This window comes from Alosa alosa, chromosome 19, assembly GCF_017589495.1.
Source record: "Alosa alosa isolate M-15738 ecotype Scorff River chromosome 19, AALO_Geno_1.1, whole genome shotgun sequence".
Taxonomy (NCBI): Eukaryota; Metazoa; Chordata; class Actinopteri; order Clupeiformes; family Clupeidae; genus Alosa; species Alosa alosa.
Genome location: NC_063207.1, coordinates 12,797,113 through 12,816,258, shown reverse-complemented (window position 1 = coordinate 12,816,258; position 19,146 = coordinate 12,797,113). Strand labels below are relative to the sequence as shown.

The 19,146-nt window shown below is 39.3% G+C and overlaps 1 protein-coding gene across 1 annotated transcript; it reads left to right on the top strand.

Annotated features, from left to right (window-relative positions):
* The first annotated feature begins 313 nt into the window (after window positions 1-313).
* On the top strand, window positions 314-18,452 carry LOC125312391 (cytochrome c oxidase assembly protein COX16 homolog, mitochondrial). The gene is made up of 4 exons (XM_048270910.1): window positions 314-507; window positions 872-949; window positions 4,863-4,931; window positions 17,885-18,452. The coding sequence occupies exons 1-4, from the start codon at window positions 445-447 to the stop codon at window positions 17,996-17,998; spliced, it is 324 nt and encodes a 107-aa protein (XP_048126867.1). The 5' UTR covers window positions 314-444; the 3' UTR covers window positions 17,999-18,452.
* Window positions 18,453-19,146: the final 694 nt, after the last annotated feature.

The window sequence follows — 19,146 nt, the reverse complement described above, 5'->3', positions numbered from 1 at the left end:
AAAGTGAATGAGTGTTGTTGTTTTTTACCAGGCCAAAGAGGCATCCATTATGCTGAAAACTGCTATGAAACAAGAATAGCATTACGCTAGGCCTATAGGAATTTGTGTTTAGGCTAGTCTATGATTCTTCAGTTTTGCAACCTATATAATTTAGACACTGACATTGGACTTTTTTTTTATCAAATGTTTAACTAAGATCATGCTTGAGAGTACCTAGGCCTCGATGATTGTACCACGCTTTACAACTTTTAATTTGATTTGACGACTTTTAATGTAGCGTGTCTACCCAGAATTCATAGCGAATCAACATTGAAATGCATGCTGGTACAACTTGGAAACTGAACTCCCTCTGAATTACTGTAGCTGGTGACAGTGAGCCACTTGAAAAGTGTGACTTTATCTGTTTGAAATTAAAATGGAAAGGTCGTTATAATTAGAGGAAATATGTGGAACCAACTCTCACATTTGCATAAGAACAAGACATTGAAGTACGGCATCCCTATGCTCGTAGGTGTTGTTTGTCATTTCCTAGCTAGCTGGCTAATGTAGGCTATGTTAACGTTGGTACAAAAGCACTGAAGATTTCACAACTAGCTTCTATATTAAAGCAGGTTTATTCTGACATAGTTCGTTGACAGCAAAAGTCCGATTTTCACAAGAATTTAACGATATGAGCTATAGCTATATTTTGAAATTGCCCTGACTTTGATAAGCAGTGTTTGATAAGTGTCATGTGTCATGAAAAAACCCTCAATGGCTATCGAAGGTTAAACTGAAACTGGTTGAGTTAAACGAAAGGCAATGGCCTTGTAAAAAGTATTTTGATGTGTTGTGAACGGAAGGTTTCTAACGTTAACTGTGTTTTTCGTAGTTGCTGGTCGTGGGAGGTTCGTTTGGATTAAGGGAGTTCACACAGATTCGATACGATGCCCAGAAAATCCGTAAAAAGGTAACACATTGACGATTTCATGTGTGCCACTTTTAATTCAATGCTACAAACGTTATATTCTTCCTCTCTGCTCACAACTAGAGCATCTAGTCTGTAACTGTTTCAAGTGGGGGTAACTTAAGCACAGATGCGGATCTAGCTAGAGATTTTGCCTAGGGGTGGCATGAGGTTCCAGCAGGGGGGCTTAGGTTGTTGATGCAGCAGTAGGGCCTATACAATGTAGAAATCATTTTTACTTAGGTTCAATAAAGACTCACCGCCACTGCTTAAACAGAGTGTTGAAGAGGAGCTTCAAATTATCTTTGATTTAACCTTTACCATAAAGGTGATGAATGATGATACATGATGGGGCTGTTATGTTGCTGGGTAACCACACAACCACTTCCATTTATTCTGATTGGATGATCATCATGACAATTTGCCTACTGATGATAGTTCTCCTCTATAATGAGGAGGTGTCAGAACCACATTATTAAGGAACATTGCCGAGGAAGATTGCCCAAAACGTTGCTCCATATGTAAGCTTAAATTATTCTAGCCCATTTTATTGCTAGCCTACCACTTAATAACTTAAGGAATACTATAAAGAACAATACAATTTCCCGAAAATTGTGAATGTGTGACCGTGTGTGACATTCATGCAAAGGAATTGACTGATATGCTGCACTGTGTTGTTATAGGTCATGTCTAAATGAAGATTTTTAGCAATACTGGGCACAGGTTACTCTATACAACCACAGGTGGCACTGTGGTAACTCTATATAAGTATAGGTATAAGTATACTCTTTTGATCCTGTGAGGGAAATTTGGTCTCTGCATTTATCCCAATCCGTAAATTAGTGACACACTCTCAGCACACTGTGAATACAATGAGGTGAAGCACACACTAATCCCGGCGCAGTGAGCTGCCTCCTACAACAGCGGCGTTGGGGAGCAGTGAGGGGTTAGGTGCCTTGCTGAAGGCAAGCTGAACCGGCAGTGAGGGGTTAGGTGCCTTGCTGAACCGGCAACCTTTCGGTTACAAGTAGGGCTGGGACAACGCGTCGACGTAATCGATGACGTCGACGCAAAAAATACGTCGACGCAAAATATGAGCGTCGATTCGTCTCTTGACTCTGAATGTTTGCAAAATCCCGATGTAAATGGAAAAGTGTTTTCCAAGACTTAAAAGTGCTTGTCCAAAGGAGAAGTACGAACCGTTATTTGAACTAACTACGTTATGAATTGCATCCACACATCAGCAGCCTTTTAACTGTGTTAATGTTAATTGCAAGGATTCCCACACGAACGTCTTAAAATGCACTCAATTAGACATACACTACTGAACTTTATTGAATGCTACCTCTGACTAAGAATGCATTACTTTGCACTTGTATAGTCTTTTATTTTGGAATCTTAAGAGCAATAAACATATATTGCAATGTTAAAGAATTCATGTTTTTTTCATTCAGATGTGTAAATAAACATGTATAAGTTGCTATTAGTGAATTAATGGGGAGATAATCGAATCGGACTGAAAAAATGAATCGTTAGATTAATCGATGCATCGAAAAAATAATCGCTAGATTAATCGTTTAAAAAATAATCGTTTATCCCAGCCCTAGTTACAAGTCCGAAGCACTAACCAGTAGGCCACGGCTGCCCCAAAACATATTGATCTCAATGGTGCATTTTGCCCATGCTCAGGGTGGAAAATAAAAAAAGAAAGATTTGCATGAGACAAGTCAAATTGGTGTTTTTAAAAAGAAGGGATCATGGAGAATAAAGAAAAAAAGAAAAAAATCTTTGTATATTCCCAAAAGGTGTTTGGGTGCTCTGAAAATGAGAATTTTTCAGACTTGTGAGGTCTGCTGTTCAGACCCTGAAGGAATTTATTTTCGGTTCATTGCTTTTTGTAAGAGTCTTTCTACTGTCTATGTCTTCTGAAGGCCTAAACAGAGCCCAGCCAAGAACTCCAATAACATTTTTATCAACTAGAGGAGCTGAAACGGACAGAATTTAAGTTGACAACATGTTGGTTATTAATATTGTAAACAAATTAATCTATAAATAATAATAAAAGCACAACATATATCACATTTCCCTCTATGCACTGAAGTTTACGTTTGTTGTTATCAGAGCGCAGCGATGTGCGATAACGTCACTGGCATGGTACGTTAACATGACCCATTTTACCTGTAGAATGCCATGCCAATGACATCACAGATCATTGAAGCTCAAGATGGCTGCGCCCATGTAATAACAGATCACCGTTTTTTCTCCCTTGTAACTATTTCAGCAGTTTTAAGTATCCTACCATTAATAGAACTGATAACACATCAGTTATATCACCGTTACTTCCTATTTCGTTTCAGTTCCCCTTTGAGGGACAGCTATGACCATGCAGGATCATCCAGGTCAAACGTGGTGATTTTGCTATACTATTCCTATTTATGTACCAGCATGCAAAATTTGAGCCTCCTACATAGTTTAGTTCTTGCGCTATGGGCTTGTGAACTTTGACAAAAAAGTGGCCGAACAAAATCGACACCCCCCTGCATCCGTAAAACTGGCTGTATCTTGGAAAGTATTGATCTTACATAAAAGGAATTTTAAAGTGTGTCTCCTGGGTAACATAGGTACACCTGGTAATTTTTTCAGGACTTTTTGAGACCTAAATGCGTGGGCCCTGGTTGAATTGACGTAGAATGACCCAGTTGCTTAACAAAAACAAATTGTTGCCAATTTTTTTTTGTCCCAACCTAAATAGATAGGACAATAATAGTGGCAGAAAAAGGGTAGAATATATTCTTTGTTTTGTCATTTCCTATGTCTATTCTGTCAACAAGCTTACCTCAAAAAGAATGTTTGTTTCTTTGCAAGTTCATCCTTGGCTTGGTACAAGGGAACAAGCTTTTCTGGCATTTTTAGGCACAGTGAAATAGTTGTTATAGAGATATATTGGATTATCTATAAGATATGTACAGTCCGCTCCTGTAAACAGAAATGCTGATAAAATAGTCCTTCATAAAGGCTAGGATGCTTTTTACTTTTATACTTTGAGTACATATCAGAAGCTTAAAGGAGAATTCCGGTGTGATATTGACCTAAAGTGTATTGAAACATGATACCGAGTGTGAACGTATGTCTCATAGCCCATCTCGGCTTGTCCCCTGCACTCCAAAATCTGGCGCTAGTTAGCCGATGCTACCAACAGCTTTTTCAATAGTGGTGCTTCGGCATCGGGCTAGCCATGCAAATAAATCACTGTTTTACACCCATTTACGAGGCTCAATGTATCTCCTCACTTCATTGGTAGACTTCCGAGGGCCCTGACATTTAAAACGAGACATTGAGAACTTTGAAAAGCACTGGTAGTTTACTTACAAGGCGATTTATACAGACAGTATCTTCCGCGAAGTTTAGCGTTTGCAGCCATCTTGAATTTAGTCACGATAAGTTGAGCAACGTAAGAATGAACAAGTATGATAAGGGATCAGATTCCAAAAATAATTCAGTGGAAATGCATGGATTCCAGTTGCTGCTACTGGAAGAAACTGGAATCCATGCATTTCCACTGAATTATTTTTGGAATCTGCGCCAGATTTTGGAGTGCAGGGGACAAGCCGAGATGGGCTATGAGACATACGTTCACACTCGGTATCATGTTTCAATACACTTTAGGTCAATATCACACCGGAATTCTCCTTTAAGAGCCAATGCTTGTACATTTTTATCATCACCTGAAGATTTAGTGGTGTCTTTTTCTCTTAAATATTTCTTCTTTAAGCACACTAACCTGAATGTCTGAGTCATAGCTTTAGTAAGCGTTAACAGGTGGTCTTTACAGTACTTGTCTTCCAGATTTATTGTGAATTTGTATGTATACATCAACATGATAAACATATCTCACAAATCTCTATTTTTCTCCTAGCTGGACCCATTACTGGAGGCCAAAATAAATCCGGAGAAACAGTCAGTAATCCTTGAGGAGGAATATGAGGTACAGCAAGCAAACCACATTACATTGCTTACCTAAATCATCAAATTATGGCCGGGATTCTATTTATAGCCGGGCCTCAGATTCGGACAAATAAAGGCCGGTAATAATTGCCTACATTGTTTTGATTTAACTCATAAAAGAGCTCTTCTTAATATTTTATATTGTTGGTTGGTTTAATACTGTTGCCAATGAAAAGTCGTTGTCCTACACCATGGGTCTCCAACATGTCGGTCTCAAGCTACCAGTCGCTTGCCGCCCCCTTCTGAGCTTACCAGAGCCTAAAGCAGTAGCCTACATTTAAACACAATTGTTGCTCCAAGGCATTCCAGCCTACGAATTTTATAAAAAAGTAAATCATGCATAATTAAAAAAATAACTCAATTTAGGCTATTGTAGACGTGTTTGGCTATACTCAATAAGTTTTCCATTACAGCACAGCGCACGTTCCATGAATGAATGAAAGCGGATGCCTTGTCTCACAATAAGCGGATGGAAATCAAGACACTCTTTCTACTACATGAAACTTAATAGTGAACCATCAAATACCCCACAGTTTTCAGTGGCCATCAGTCCCAACATTTAGCAGTATAATCAAACAGTCCAAACGTAAATTAAATCCCAAACCAAACCGAACATCTTCTGCTTTTGATAGCCTTCCGGCATGCAGCTTCAAACGAAACGTATGTCTCACAATAAAACACACCACGTAAGAAACTAGATGTACCGCATAGCGGTACAAAATATGACCGCCGCTCAGTCCTGTACATCCGTTCCGCGAAAATAAATCACACTTCAATTTGTCTCCATATTTTACTCCATCCCCCACTCTTGAAACTTTTGTGTATGCTTGTTTGGCATGCCTGAATGTGTGTGTGCGGCTGCACAGAAAGTAGCCTACTGGTGCTGAAAAGGTGAATAGATTGTAGAATAGCCAAAGAAGATGTAGCATTGTTATAAAACCTTTAAAATCTCTAAACAATCACAAGTAGGGCAGTTCATCACAGTTCTTCCATTGCAACTGGATTGATGAAAGGTCACTAACACCTAGGCTACATTGTATTTGGGAAAAGCAAAAGGCAGTGTTTCTCAAACTTTTTCAGACCAAGGACCACTTAATCAATAAAAAAAAAACTCACGGACCACCTAGCTAAAAAAAGAGTAGACCTACTTAAATAGTTACTTACACAATAGGCTTACTCACTGAGCCACATTGCTTATTTTCTTTGCACCTTGCTTATTGTGTCAGAGGATTCATATGATTTAAACTGGCATAATTTACATAGGCAGCGTTGCAGAACTGTTTGGATTTACAAACAAGTTGGTTTCAATATGGCAAACAACTCATCTATATTATATTGTACCACTTCTGCTCGCGGACCACTTGGGATAGCTTGCGGACCACCAGTGGTCCCCGGACCACACTTTGAGAAACACTGGCAAAAGGTATCAGCATAATGTTTGTTATTTATTTATTTATTTATTTATAAACAAAAAATCTCTGTCAGTTCCATGCCGTTTTCAACAGCTATCAAAAACAAAGGTCATTTTTGGATGGATGGATTTTTTGTGAATGTTTCTTCTTCTACATAAGATTTTAGTCATCTTAGTTCATGTAATACTTTATTGTCAATGCACAAATTAAGTAACAGTAGTCTGAAACGTTATTGTTAATGCACAAATTAAGTAACAGTAGTCTGAAACGAAATGCTGTTTTACATCTAACCAGTGGTGCAAATAACTGACATGTCCAAATGGGCCTTGATGAAATGTGTCGCTAGACTGTTCATACACATTTTAACGGGCCAAAGTTGAAGAGCTGTTGTCCGTTATTGTTCGTGCAAATATAGGCTGATTCATGTTCCCTTGCATTGTGTAACTGAGGTCCATGGCTAGTCTGGCTTTCACCAGACCAAGCTCAATCTTTTTCAAGAAATCAAAAAATAAATAGCGGGCAGATCAGGCTGGGTTCACCCAGCCTAGGCCAACTTCCCCGATAACGACGGAGACACGCTCTTAAGAGGGTTTTCTACGATTCAACTTACGATCGTTCGTTTGGTTTTTCCGACTGTTTCCCGAACATGCTCAGAAGCGTGAACGCTGCACACTCCTCTTAAGATGCTCTTAAGGGGAGCTGTCCACGTTAATAGTTCTGAAATATCCTCTGATTTGACGGTGATGTCAGGTGACTGCACGTCACAGCTATAGGCCTACCATTTAAACTTCGGATCTACACATTAATTCACATCAATACGAAAATAGAAACACTTTGACATCTGCACGTAAGCATCCCACGTATAGTTATATACCAGACAGAGACATAAATAATTGTAATTATTTTAAGATAAGATTGTTGCACCATGCAATAATTTTTCGCGGTGTCACTTAAGACGTGTTGAAGATAAGAAAGAAGTCGAGTAAGAAAGAGAGGAAATGTAGGCTTAGATTTTTATGCAGTAGGCTACAGACTAAACCACATGTTGCGTTCTCTGCTTTTTACCTCCTAGGCCTAATAAAATATAGCCTTCACCTAGCAAAGATAATGTCAAACTATTCTGGCAACGTCTCGTTTCATAACTTGATTGCATTTTTGTCCGCTTTTCATCACATTATTATGACCATTAAATGTGGGCTATTTTGCACGCTAAAATCTGATTCATCACAGGTAGGCTAAACACAATTACCCAGGGGGCAAAACACCCGTTTTTTACGAAATCAGACATGGGCTGCTGTAAAAGGTTGTCATATAAAAATGAAATCTATGATGTCTGAGGATCACAACCTGGGTGGACAACCCGGTCAACAAGCTGCTGGAAACTTGTAGGATGTGTTCAAAGTATGCATGTCCCCCCCGCAAAAAAATACGCTTTTGAAGCTCTTTGCAGTTCCCTATGGCAGCTAGCAGCCGCGATCAAATGCCATCATCCATAACTGCTTTCACAGAGCTGCCAACTCTCACGCATTGGCCGTGAGACACACGCATTTGATTAGTTTCACACGCTCACACGCCACACCCCCGATTTCTCACGCTGAAGTGTCAACCCGGTCGGTCAGCCACTGATCGACTAGTTATGCTTTCAGAGACGGTGAGAGGGTTCAAGAGCACCCCCTGTCTGTGGAATTTTCTACATTTTCTCTCATTTGCGATGCTACTTCAGAAGCCATCCCAGGCGCATTTCCCCGGCTTCAGGTATGCTTTGAGTATTATTGAGTATTTTTCACGCTGAAGTGTCAACCTGGTAGGTCAAATACCTGGCAGATGAGGTTCAACTAAACTAAACCTATACATATGACACATTACACATCATGTGAACGATCGGAATCTAAGCTTTATTATATATATCATATATTATATTAGCGTCAAGTTGCTGTGATAAATGGTTCGCGAGAAAATTAACATTGAACCGACGTGCAATTTAGACTAATCATATTTGCATTTTGCACACAGTGCACACCCATTACTCTCTGTTAAATATCTCACTAACCCTTCACACAATATCACAATAAACAGCAAACCGTGCCCGAATCACGAGGATATAAAGCATACCTCTGTGCAATAAGTGGTTCCTAAGTAATCCGGTTTTGAAATTGCAACACATTTCTACATAGCCTCATTGGGGCGAAATTATAATGTATTCTAATGTAAACTATTTGTCAGTACATACTTTTTTTGTAAATTGCTCAGCCATAGATTATCCCACTATCATGGTTCTTATATTGTCAGGTTCCAGCCAATCCCACTTACACAGATAAATGAATATATTTATATTGGCATGCTTCTTAGTGACATTAATGCAAAAAAATATGAAGAAAAATCAAATAAATATTGATATAAATATTGATAAAAAAATATGATATAAAGCCTGACATAAGCCATATGCAAACATTCACATCATACGTTCCCAGATATGGGTACATCCTGAAAAAGGAAGAGCATGTAGGCTATAGGCTAGATGGCCATTACAATGACCAATATATTATCTTAAATGAACTAGCTGAATAACACAGGTGACCACTTCTGCATAATTTCATGGAGTGCTGAAATGTACACACATTTTTTAACATTTCTGTACTGTGGAATGTAGCATATGTTTTGTGGTTTTGAACTTATTGCAATATCACCATAACTATTCCACCTGTGTGTGCATGGTTATAATTCTGAAGTGCAAAATAGCTTAGGCTACAGCACAAATATTTCCATAAAAATAAGCAAGTCTGACCTCTGAATTTATTTTGAAAGTGCACCTGATTGATGCATTTAAAAGTTAAAATATACAAACATTTGTTAAATTCTTACAAAACACCCACCCACTTTTTAAAATTGTTAGTTTGGGTCCCCCCACTTTTGCCATGCGAAATACCAGTGCTGTTTTCAGCATCTGTTTAGTGCTTCATTGTCATTTTCATTGGATTCTCCCATTTGCGCGTAAATCACTCTTAAGCTTTTTTTTTTTTTGTTACACATTCTCCCATTCCGCTTCTGTCACACATACAGTGACAAGCGCCAAATCCCCCGCAGTGTTGAAGAGATCAGTCGTCCCCCTCACTTTTGATAAGGAAAAAAGCCTTATAGGTAGGCTACACCAAATAAATAATAACCTATAGGTTTACGCTCGGCTATGTAAAACTCCCCATTAACAGCATCACGTCACTAACCACAGCTAAGACTGCACAATCTCGTATTTACTCTGTTGGATATCTGAAGCCAGTTTCTCTAGTTAGAGACTGTAAATCCTTAAATTATGGCCTGGGTCTTAAGACAAAGTACAGGCCTTTAGGGGCAGGATTGTATTCGAGACAGCCCTTTATTTCTTAAGCGAAGTTTTATTTTTGAGACATGTGTTTCTTGGAGCGCATACTGGTAGGCCTTCAAAAGCATGACATTTTCGGTTTAGTTTGATATTTAATTTACTTTTGGACTGTTTGATTATATTGTTAAATGTTGGGACTGATGGGCACTGAAATCTGGGGAGGTATTTGATGATCACTATTACATTCCATGTAGTTGAAAGAGTGTCGGGATTTCAAACAAGCCATCCGCTTTCATGCGTTCATTGAACGTCCGCGGTGCTGTAATGGAAACCTTATTGTGTAGCCAAGTAGCCTATATATTGAGTTATTTTTTAATTATGCATGATTTACTTTTTATTAATTTCGTAGGCTGGCTTTATTTTGTTATATAGAAGTATCTAAATAACCTGTTAAAATGTACCAGAATTCAGGAAATTGCATCTAGTCCCAAAATTCTTTTTGTCATTGCCTCAATATCAACACATCAGGATATAGGCTATGAATCTGATTGAATTTAGTATTGGCAATCCCCAAAATGCACCAGAATACAGGAAATCACATCAAACAAATTCAAAAAATTCTGGAGGAGGACCCCAGGACATATGCGACAATTAGTGGGGAGCCCTTATTACATGTGGGCCCAGGGCCCGAAAGTTCATAATCCGTCCATGCCTGGTCCCTACATCTGAGAACCACTGATGTACGTTTTTTTTTACTGTACGGTAATAATGCTGAGCCAAACAAAAATTTCCGCAGCAAAATTTTGGTTGGCCCCACCAAATCTCACTCCAAGGTTTTTTGAAAAGTTGCCAGCCCTGTTTCATATCTCTGCTATATATCATTTTAGTTGTGAAATCTACAGCCCTACCAACACAACGGGAATACAGCTTTCAAACGATATCTTGATTGTACAAGCAGTATGAAATATAGTTGTGATTATGTAACGTTACATTGAAAGACTTTGAACTTCTGTTGCTAATTATCCATGTTTCTCCACTAGCACTAGTTCTAGCTTAGCCTGCTGCAAAGAAAATAGTTTTGATTGATCAAATAGTTTTACGTATACTACTTACCGAAAAGGTGATCTTGTAAAACAGTCCATAAATAAGATATCAGTCAGTTCTGTCTTTGTATCCTTGCACTTTTACTATGCACAAACTTAGTCCACAAACACATCAAAAACACAACGTCTTCTTCTGCAGTGGTGCACGATTATGTTAACGCTACTTCCTGTATTGTTGAAAATCCCATGTAAAATAGGCTAGGCTACTTGGATTTTCATTTCACCACTAGAAGGCAATAAATAACCACTTATTGCTGCTGTGGACTGCAAAGACATCGGCAGCGATAAAATATCGAGAAGCTGGCGAAATCAAGGTTGAGAAATTTCATGGTAGCCTAAGTGCTTTTCAATTTTCATTATAAAACAATTACAACCCAAAACAGAAAAACTTGGGACGTTGTGTAAAATGTGAATAAAAACAGAATGTAATAATCTGCAAATCTCTTAAACTCATATTTACTTGAAAAAAGGACACAGACAGCATATCAAATGTGAGTGTAGTGGTTAAGGAACTGGGCTAGCATAGCCTGAAAGTTGTCGGTTCAATTCCGGCTTCCACCGTTGTGCCCTTGAGCAAGGCACTTAACCCCAAGTTGCTCTGGGGACAATGTGATCCCTTGTAATATAGCTGACATATGTAAGTCACTTTGGTCAAAAAGTGTCTGCTAAATGTAATGTAATGTAATGTAATGTAATGTAATGTTGAAAATGACAAATTGGACTATTTCATGAAATATATATTTTAATTTTGAATTTGATACCAGCAACATGTTTCAAAAAAAGTTGGGACAGGGATAACAAAATGCTGGAAAAGGTGTGTAATGATAAAGAAAACAAAAGGAGGAATGTTTCAAAACTAATTAGGGTAACTGGCAACACGATTGGGTATGAAAAAGAGCATCCCAGCAGGGTCTCTTAGAAGTAAAGATGTACGGGTATTCATCACACAAATGATGAAACAATGCCATTTTAATGCTTCTTAAGATGAAATTGTGAAGTATTTGGGGGGTCCATCATCTACAGGACAAGGGAAGGAGCTGAACACATTGGATGGTCGTGGTCTTCTGGACCTCAGATGGCACTGCATCAACACCAGACCTGTTTCTACACCTGTCATTGTAAAATTCTAACAACCAAAATTGTATTGAGACACAATACAGAAAATACCACCGTCTTATCTGGGCCTGAGCTTGTTTAAAATGAACTGAGGTAACGTGGAAAAAGGTCCTGTGGTTAGACCAATCAACATTTGCCATTGTTTTTGGAAATCATGGACTCATCTGGGCTAAAGAGGGCCTATCCATGTATCCAACCTATCCAACTTGTTTTAGTGCTCAGTTCGAAACCCAACATCTATGACTGTGTGGAGGAGCATTAGTGCCTACAGCATGGGCATCTTGCACATTTGGCAAAGCACAATCAATTCTGAAAGATGTATACAGGTTTTGAGCAACATATACTGCCATATCTATTCTAGAGAAGACCTTGAATATTTCAGGAAAACAATGGCCAAATGCATTCTGCACATATTTAAATAGTATTTCTCCATAGAGAGAGAGTCCAGGTGCTAAAATGGCCTGTCTGCAGTTCAGATTTGTCAAATTAGGTGCATAATGGAATGAAAAGCATGACTAAGAATACCCCATACTGTTGAGCAACTGAAATCGTGTAGTAATGACAATTTGCTGTTAGATGAAGAGGTGAAGCAGTACAGTGATAAACATGCTCCCGTCCCAATTTTTTTTGAAACATGTTGCTGGCATCAAATTCAAAATGAACATATATTTTCCATGAAATAGTCCAAATTTTCATTTTCAACATTATGTTGTCTGTGTCCTTTTGCTGCTAAATATGGGTTTTCACTTAGACTTGTATATTATCACATTTAGTTTTTATTTGCATTTTGCACAACGTCCCAACTTTTTTCTGTTTTGGGGTTGTATTTCAAGACGCTATTAATATGAACACTATAATAATGATGAATCGCTTGGGCAGTAAAAAATCAGATCTTGTAAAAAATCTTGCCTGTGCCTGTTGAGGTGTCCACGACTCTGGCATCCTTGACAGGGACATCAAGGAGGTGGTCATTCCCAGCCCCCATGCACCCCCACACCCCCTCAATACCAGTGCAACACTCACCTCCACATCACAGGCTATCGTGCCCCCCACCATCACTGGATATTGCACCCCTCCCCACATAGCGATCACGAACAATGAGGTGACAATGACTTCAGTCAACAGCAATCACACACAGATCCCAGATGCACCCCTCCCCCTCCCCACACCCCCCATCATCACAGCAGATCAAGTAAGAGTTCAACTAAAGAAACCCCAAGAAGGCCTGACAGACTGTGTCCAAGGCTACTCAAGGCCTGTGCTGCTGAACTGGGGAAGCCACTGAAGCACATCTTTAACTTGAGTCTACGCCTCGGACAAGTTCCAACACTGTGAAAGACATCAAGACATCACATCATTTCTCAAGTGCTTTTAACACCATCCAACCCCTCAGACTAGGAGACAAGCTATTGCAGATGGGTGTGGATGCTCACCTGGTAACCTGGTACAGATTACCTGACCAGTCCTGTTCACCCTGTACACATCTGACTTCTGCTACAACACAGAGTCATGCCACATACAGAAGTTTTCTGACGCAGGTCTAAGCCCACTCTGCTACCAGTCTCCATTGATGGGGTCAATGTGGAGGTGGTAAGCACCTACAAGTATCTGGGTCTCCACCTGGACAATAAACTGGACTGGTCAGCCAACACGGACACACTCTACAAGAAAGGGCAGAGCAGGCTGTACTTCCTGAGGAGGCTGCGGTCCTTCAATGTGTGCAGCAAGCTCCTCAGGATGTGCTACCAGGCAATCATAGGCTTGAAATTGAATTCCCTCTAAATTAGGTGGTGGTAGTGTAGTGGTTAAGGAGCTGGGCTAGCGTGCAGTAGCCTGAAAGTTGTCGGTTCAATTCCCGGCTTCCACCGTTGTGCCCTTGAGCAAGGCACTTAACCCCAAGTTGCTCCGGGAACAATGTGATCCCTTGTGATATAGCTGACATATGTAAGTCACTTTGGTCAAGAAGTGTCTGCTAAATGTAATGTAAATGTGTTAATGGGTCTGAAGTCTGGTTAGTAAAATGATCAAAATATTATTTCATCTGTAAAAGTTAACTTCACATGGTATTTTGTTTATTTTAACAACAAAGGGAAAAGAATGCTACCGAATATAATGGAATGTTCTTTAAATATTTATAAATATCTTTGTATACCTATGAATTAAGAGGCATTGTTAACTCTTACATTCTAATTATGTACAATCAAGGCTTCAGATGAAAGCCTATCTTCCACTCTTTTGAAAGGTGTGCTCAGTTTGTTTCTAGCATAAAGTATCAGGGAGATATGGCCCAGGATTCATGGATATAATTAAACCTTTTTTGCATGATTGGGTGATTCCAGGGAGTTAAAGCAGAATTTGAGGTAGCATTGTTTTGACCCTAATTGCAAGTTTCCAGCAGCTTGTTGACCGGGTTGTCCACCCAGGTTGTGATCCTCAGACATCATAGATTTCATTTTTATATAACAACCTTTTACAGCAGCCCATGTCATCTAAACCCCCTTTGCCCCCTGGGTAAATAAAGAATGGAAACTTAAGTTGGATTATGTATTCTAAATTGTAATTCCTCTGTATGTCCTGTTGGTGACCTCAGTGAGAAGTAGGCCTACTGTTGAGGCGGCTCTTAGCCCGTAACAGTACTCTGGAGCACTCGTAGATCTACGAAGTGTTTTCACGACGCTCTTAAGCTACGATGGTTTCGAAACAGTCGGCAAATCTTAAGACGTTCGTAAGAGGGACTTTACGACGCTCTTAAGCTTAAGATGCTTTCGGGGAACTGGGCCCTAGTCCATAGGCACCCGATATTGTTTAATTTTCCGATTGAGATATCCACGCTCTGGCTATTCTAAATGAAAATGAAAAATGCATCAGGGAGTTATGACAAAACTGTAACTAACAAACTAGATCCTAATAGAAAGCTGTTAGCTTCCCTAAGCTACAGGTAGGCTTATAAGGTAGGCCTATTTACAACATAAATTGTCAATAGGCTATGGCGACACAAATAAAATCTCCTTTGGAAACCAATGGCTTACGCCTTACAGTATCAAGCGGACTTAAATTGCCATATCGTGGCGAAAAGTTGTAATAAAATTCACGCAGCTCCATGAGTCAAGGAAAGCGCGAATGAAGTAGCTACTTCTAAATGGGACCCACTACACAGTAGCTTAAGGTGTGTTGCTAAAGCAGCCATAATGAAATGAAGGTGAATTGTTTGGATACTTCACACACACATGCTTTTTAATTTCACTTTTTAATTTCATCAAAGCACATCGATTCCCCTCTCACACCCTGCACGCATTTAAAACAAATAAACAGGCGTCTCAGTCTCACGCATGTATAGGCAAAACTGTATCAGACCGGTGTAACGTTGGTAAATCTTCCATTGCACAGAATGATTTTTGTAGCACGTGCAACAAATGACAGTCGAAAGATACAATTAGCCTACAGTGCTGCTATCAATTTGCTTGGTATAACCGCATTTATAGTTTTCTACAAATGCAATCAATCAAATTGGCCTCCATCACTCAACCAACGCTAACGGTAACATTACCTAGGTCCTTATTGATATTATAAGATTAACGCATTCTGCAGTAAAAACAAGCATGTCCGATAAACATCCTCAGATTTATTTAGGCTTCAAGAAGAAATGGGAATTACATTTCATGTGAACATCATCCTATCCTTATTAGACGTTCTCTGCGGTAAACTATAGTCCTTGTAGGAAGCGTCCATTGTGATTCCAACCCACGTTTAACTTCCAACAAAATTACGTCTCACTGCAACGATGCGCCATCTAGTGGACAAACGACTACTTATCGCCAATACTGGAAATGCAGCCATGATGATGATGATGAATATTTATTTTGGCTTTCTTTTAATCCTACTGAATTTGTAATTATGTATCGGCCGTTCTAATACCGATAGTATGTGGGTGCCTGTGTGTGTGTGCATGTGTATATGTGTGCACCGCCATCTACAGGCCAATGAGTGTACAGTCACTAAATTTACATATAACCTAAACCTAAAGACCCCCCATGGATGAAATTCTACGAAACTTGGCATACCCCCAGAGAATGCCAGGTCAATCATACACATAAAATTTGGTGCAGTTCTGAACATCTTAACTGTAGATAGGGGCGATTAAAGCAGAATAATATTGCATTTTCATTTTTTACCGGGGGGGTGCAAATCACAAATTAGTGATTATGGGCCAGATTGATGTGGGCCCTTGAAACCAACATACCATAAAAGATTCTTCATCCTCAGTGCCACGGTTCAGGTAGTTATTTAGGAAAAAATGCTTTTTTTGCGGTTCGGGGAGCCCAGCACGGGGAGGGCCCCCCCTAGGGGCCTAAAACAAAATTTTTCCGTAAAAGTCTAGTGGGGCTACATACCCACCAAATTTCATGTGCACCGTGGTTCGGTGTCCCGGTATCGTTGACCAAAAATTCAGGAAGTAGATGACGGGGGAAAAAAAAAAAAAAAAAAAAAAAAACTTGACAATCCCTATATGACCACTTCGCTAGCTTCGCTAGCGGCGGTCATAATAAAGGTGTACTGTGACTTGAAATCGGTGCATGTGGGTCGTTGGACAAACTGTCTGCGGCCCCCATGCACTGAATTCAAGCCACAGTACACTGTGAAGACAGTAAAGCATGGTGGTGCACAATTCATGTTATGGGGATGTTTCTCATACTGTGGTGTTGGGACCTATTTATCGCACACCAGAGATCATGGATCAGTTTCAATACATCAAAACATTTGAAGAGGTCATGTTGTCTTATACTGAAGAGGAAATGCCTTTGAAATGGGTGTTTCAACAAGACAATGACCCAAAACACCAGTAAGCGAGCAAAGTCTTGGTTCCAGACTAAAGAGATTGACGTTATGGAGTGGCCAGCCCGATCCCCAGACCTCAATCCTATAGAAAACTTGTGGGGTGACATCAAAAATGCTGTTTCTGAGGCAAAACCCAGAAATGCAGAGGAATTGTGGAATGTAATTCAATCGTCCTGGGCTGGAATAGAAGCAATTCTCAGAAATAATGGTAATGCAACTAGATATTAGTGCAGTGATTCAAAGTAAAGCAAAAATCTTGAGACATTTTTCAGTTTATACAGTAAATGTTTTAGTTTGTAAAGAAAAATGCAAACACTGCTAACAGCGTAACATTCCTTTTTCTTCACTTTCTGTAAAGGTATAATACACACATGATCAATTTTGGTTATGTTTTGATTTGAAATTGAATGTGCAGTGTTCCCAATGCATTGATATTATGGAATTAACCGCTATTCTAAGGATTTTGAGCTTTATTCAATTTTTTAAAACACACTACTGTTATTCTGCACATAACTGTATATGGTTTTTTCCTCTTCATGATGCATTTTTTTGATTGATGGGATTTATATTCCGGAAAATACGGTAAGCATGCAACCTAAATCTGGTAATAGTCATGTTAAGAAGACTGAAGTGTAGACGTGTACGCACATCTATACTGATTCTACAAGTGCTGGATACTAGAGATACTGAGTAAAACAAAAGAAAAGATATCCGCACACTGTGTCTAAAGCTCCCAGTTTAATGGTGGGTGATACACAACGTTTCGACCACTCAGGTCTTCGTCAGCTGTCAGATGTTAAGAAGACCTCTCATTATGCCACCTTTGCTTGTTTACAGAATGAAACTGGGATTATGCCACCTTTGCTTGTTTACAGTACAGAATGAAACTGGGATTATGCCACCTTTGCTTGTTTACAGAATGAAAACTCTCTATTTGGTACCGTGTAAACAACCAAAGGAGGATACTGAGGGGTCTTATTGTGATTATGGCAGGATTTTTGTCTAAAGAGGATGTTAGACAAAACGGCAAGGCGGAATTACGGTGCAAAATTATCGCCATGACAATGCTGTGTAAAAAGCCTCTAAAATATGACCTCTTATGTTTCCTTTTTTCTGTCTTTGTATGTGCATACATGCATGCACCTGACAGAAACTTCGTGAGAAGAACCTGGACACTTGGAAGAATATTCGTGGACCCCGGCCTTGGGAAGATTCCAAAGAATACCAAGAAGAACAGAGAGCACGCCTTAATAAAGGGGCCTAATTGCACACTCACACGCACATGTCTGTTTCAGCCTTGAAATACAAAAAAAGGCTCTTCTGCATGTGTGCATTCTTGCAATACTTATGGATTGTCATAAACATTGGGATGATAATAAGCTGACAAGTACATTTGTGTTTTCTTTGGCTTGGTTAAGATCCTAACCACACAAAAGACTGAAACTGTTTGGACCATGGAGAATCTATCTGAGTTATATGGGGATCTTCAATTCAAGATCTCTTTGATTCATTGTGCCCTCTGTTTCAGAGAATGGCTCTTTCTTCTTTGAGAGTTTGTGTTTGACAAAATTAGTTATTTGTGAGCACATACATCATCAGTGCCTGTGATCAGTTAACATAACGCCACGCACCTAGTGATTGGAGCAAAATTGGTATCGGTCATGACAGATAACCTTGTCAGTAAGTGTGCTGTTTTAATAAACAAACCAAAAAAGACATTTCAAGTATTTTTTGTTTGTTATAGGGAAAACGGAGGAGGAAGTTTAGTATTTTGCTGCTTAGTGTGCTAAATAAACCAGTACTGTATTAGGCATTAAGAACTGACATTCTTAATGCCTAATGATGAATGTGACAGCGAAATGTTGTTGGAAAGCAAATATTCAGTTGGTATTTCCTCCTCACAGTCATATTATTACAGTGTCTCAAAGAGAGTTAGTCCTCCCTCCATCCTCTTGCCTGAATGGATCAGTTGTGCCAGTATCTGGGAGCTCATTAAAACCAGTTTTGAAGCCATCTGTTATCGACCAACATGATCATTCAGGTTTCTTCATGACTAAGCCCATGGCATCACTCGTTTATAGTCGTTTTATGACCTCCATTAAATGTTATACTGATTTTAAGTGTGATGGACAACTGAAATGATGTTTTATGCCAGTTACACACAGAGACACTGCAATCCACTTCTAATGTCTATTATCAATAGAAATTGTCTAAGAAAGGATGACAAAGCTGATACATAGCTATGTAACACAGAACCACAATATAATGATGTAATAATGGTGGTTTTTGTTTCCTACCAGTCAACTACAATGCCCAAAAAAATCCAACCTTGAAGGGAAGCAAAGCTTCTTTTGCCAGTAAAACAGATTGTAATCTTATCCTACCCTTAGGTGTGTTCGCAAATGTTCACTC

Coding starts and splice junctions, on each gene's coding strand:
- LOC125312391 (XM_048270910.1), top strand. CDS start 445: ATGTGGAACCAACTCTCACATTTGCATAAGAACAAGACATTGAAGTAC. Junction 950..4,862: donor CCCAGAAAATCCGTAAAAAG/GTAACACATTGA, acceptor TTTTTCTCCTAG/CTGGACCCATTACTGGAGGC. Junction 4,932..17,884: donor TCCTTGAGGAGGAATATGAG/GTACAGCAAGCA, acceptor TGCACCTGACAG/AAACTTCGTGAGAAGAACCT.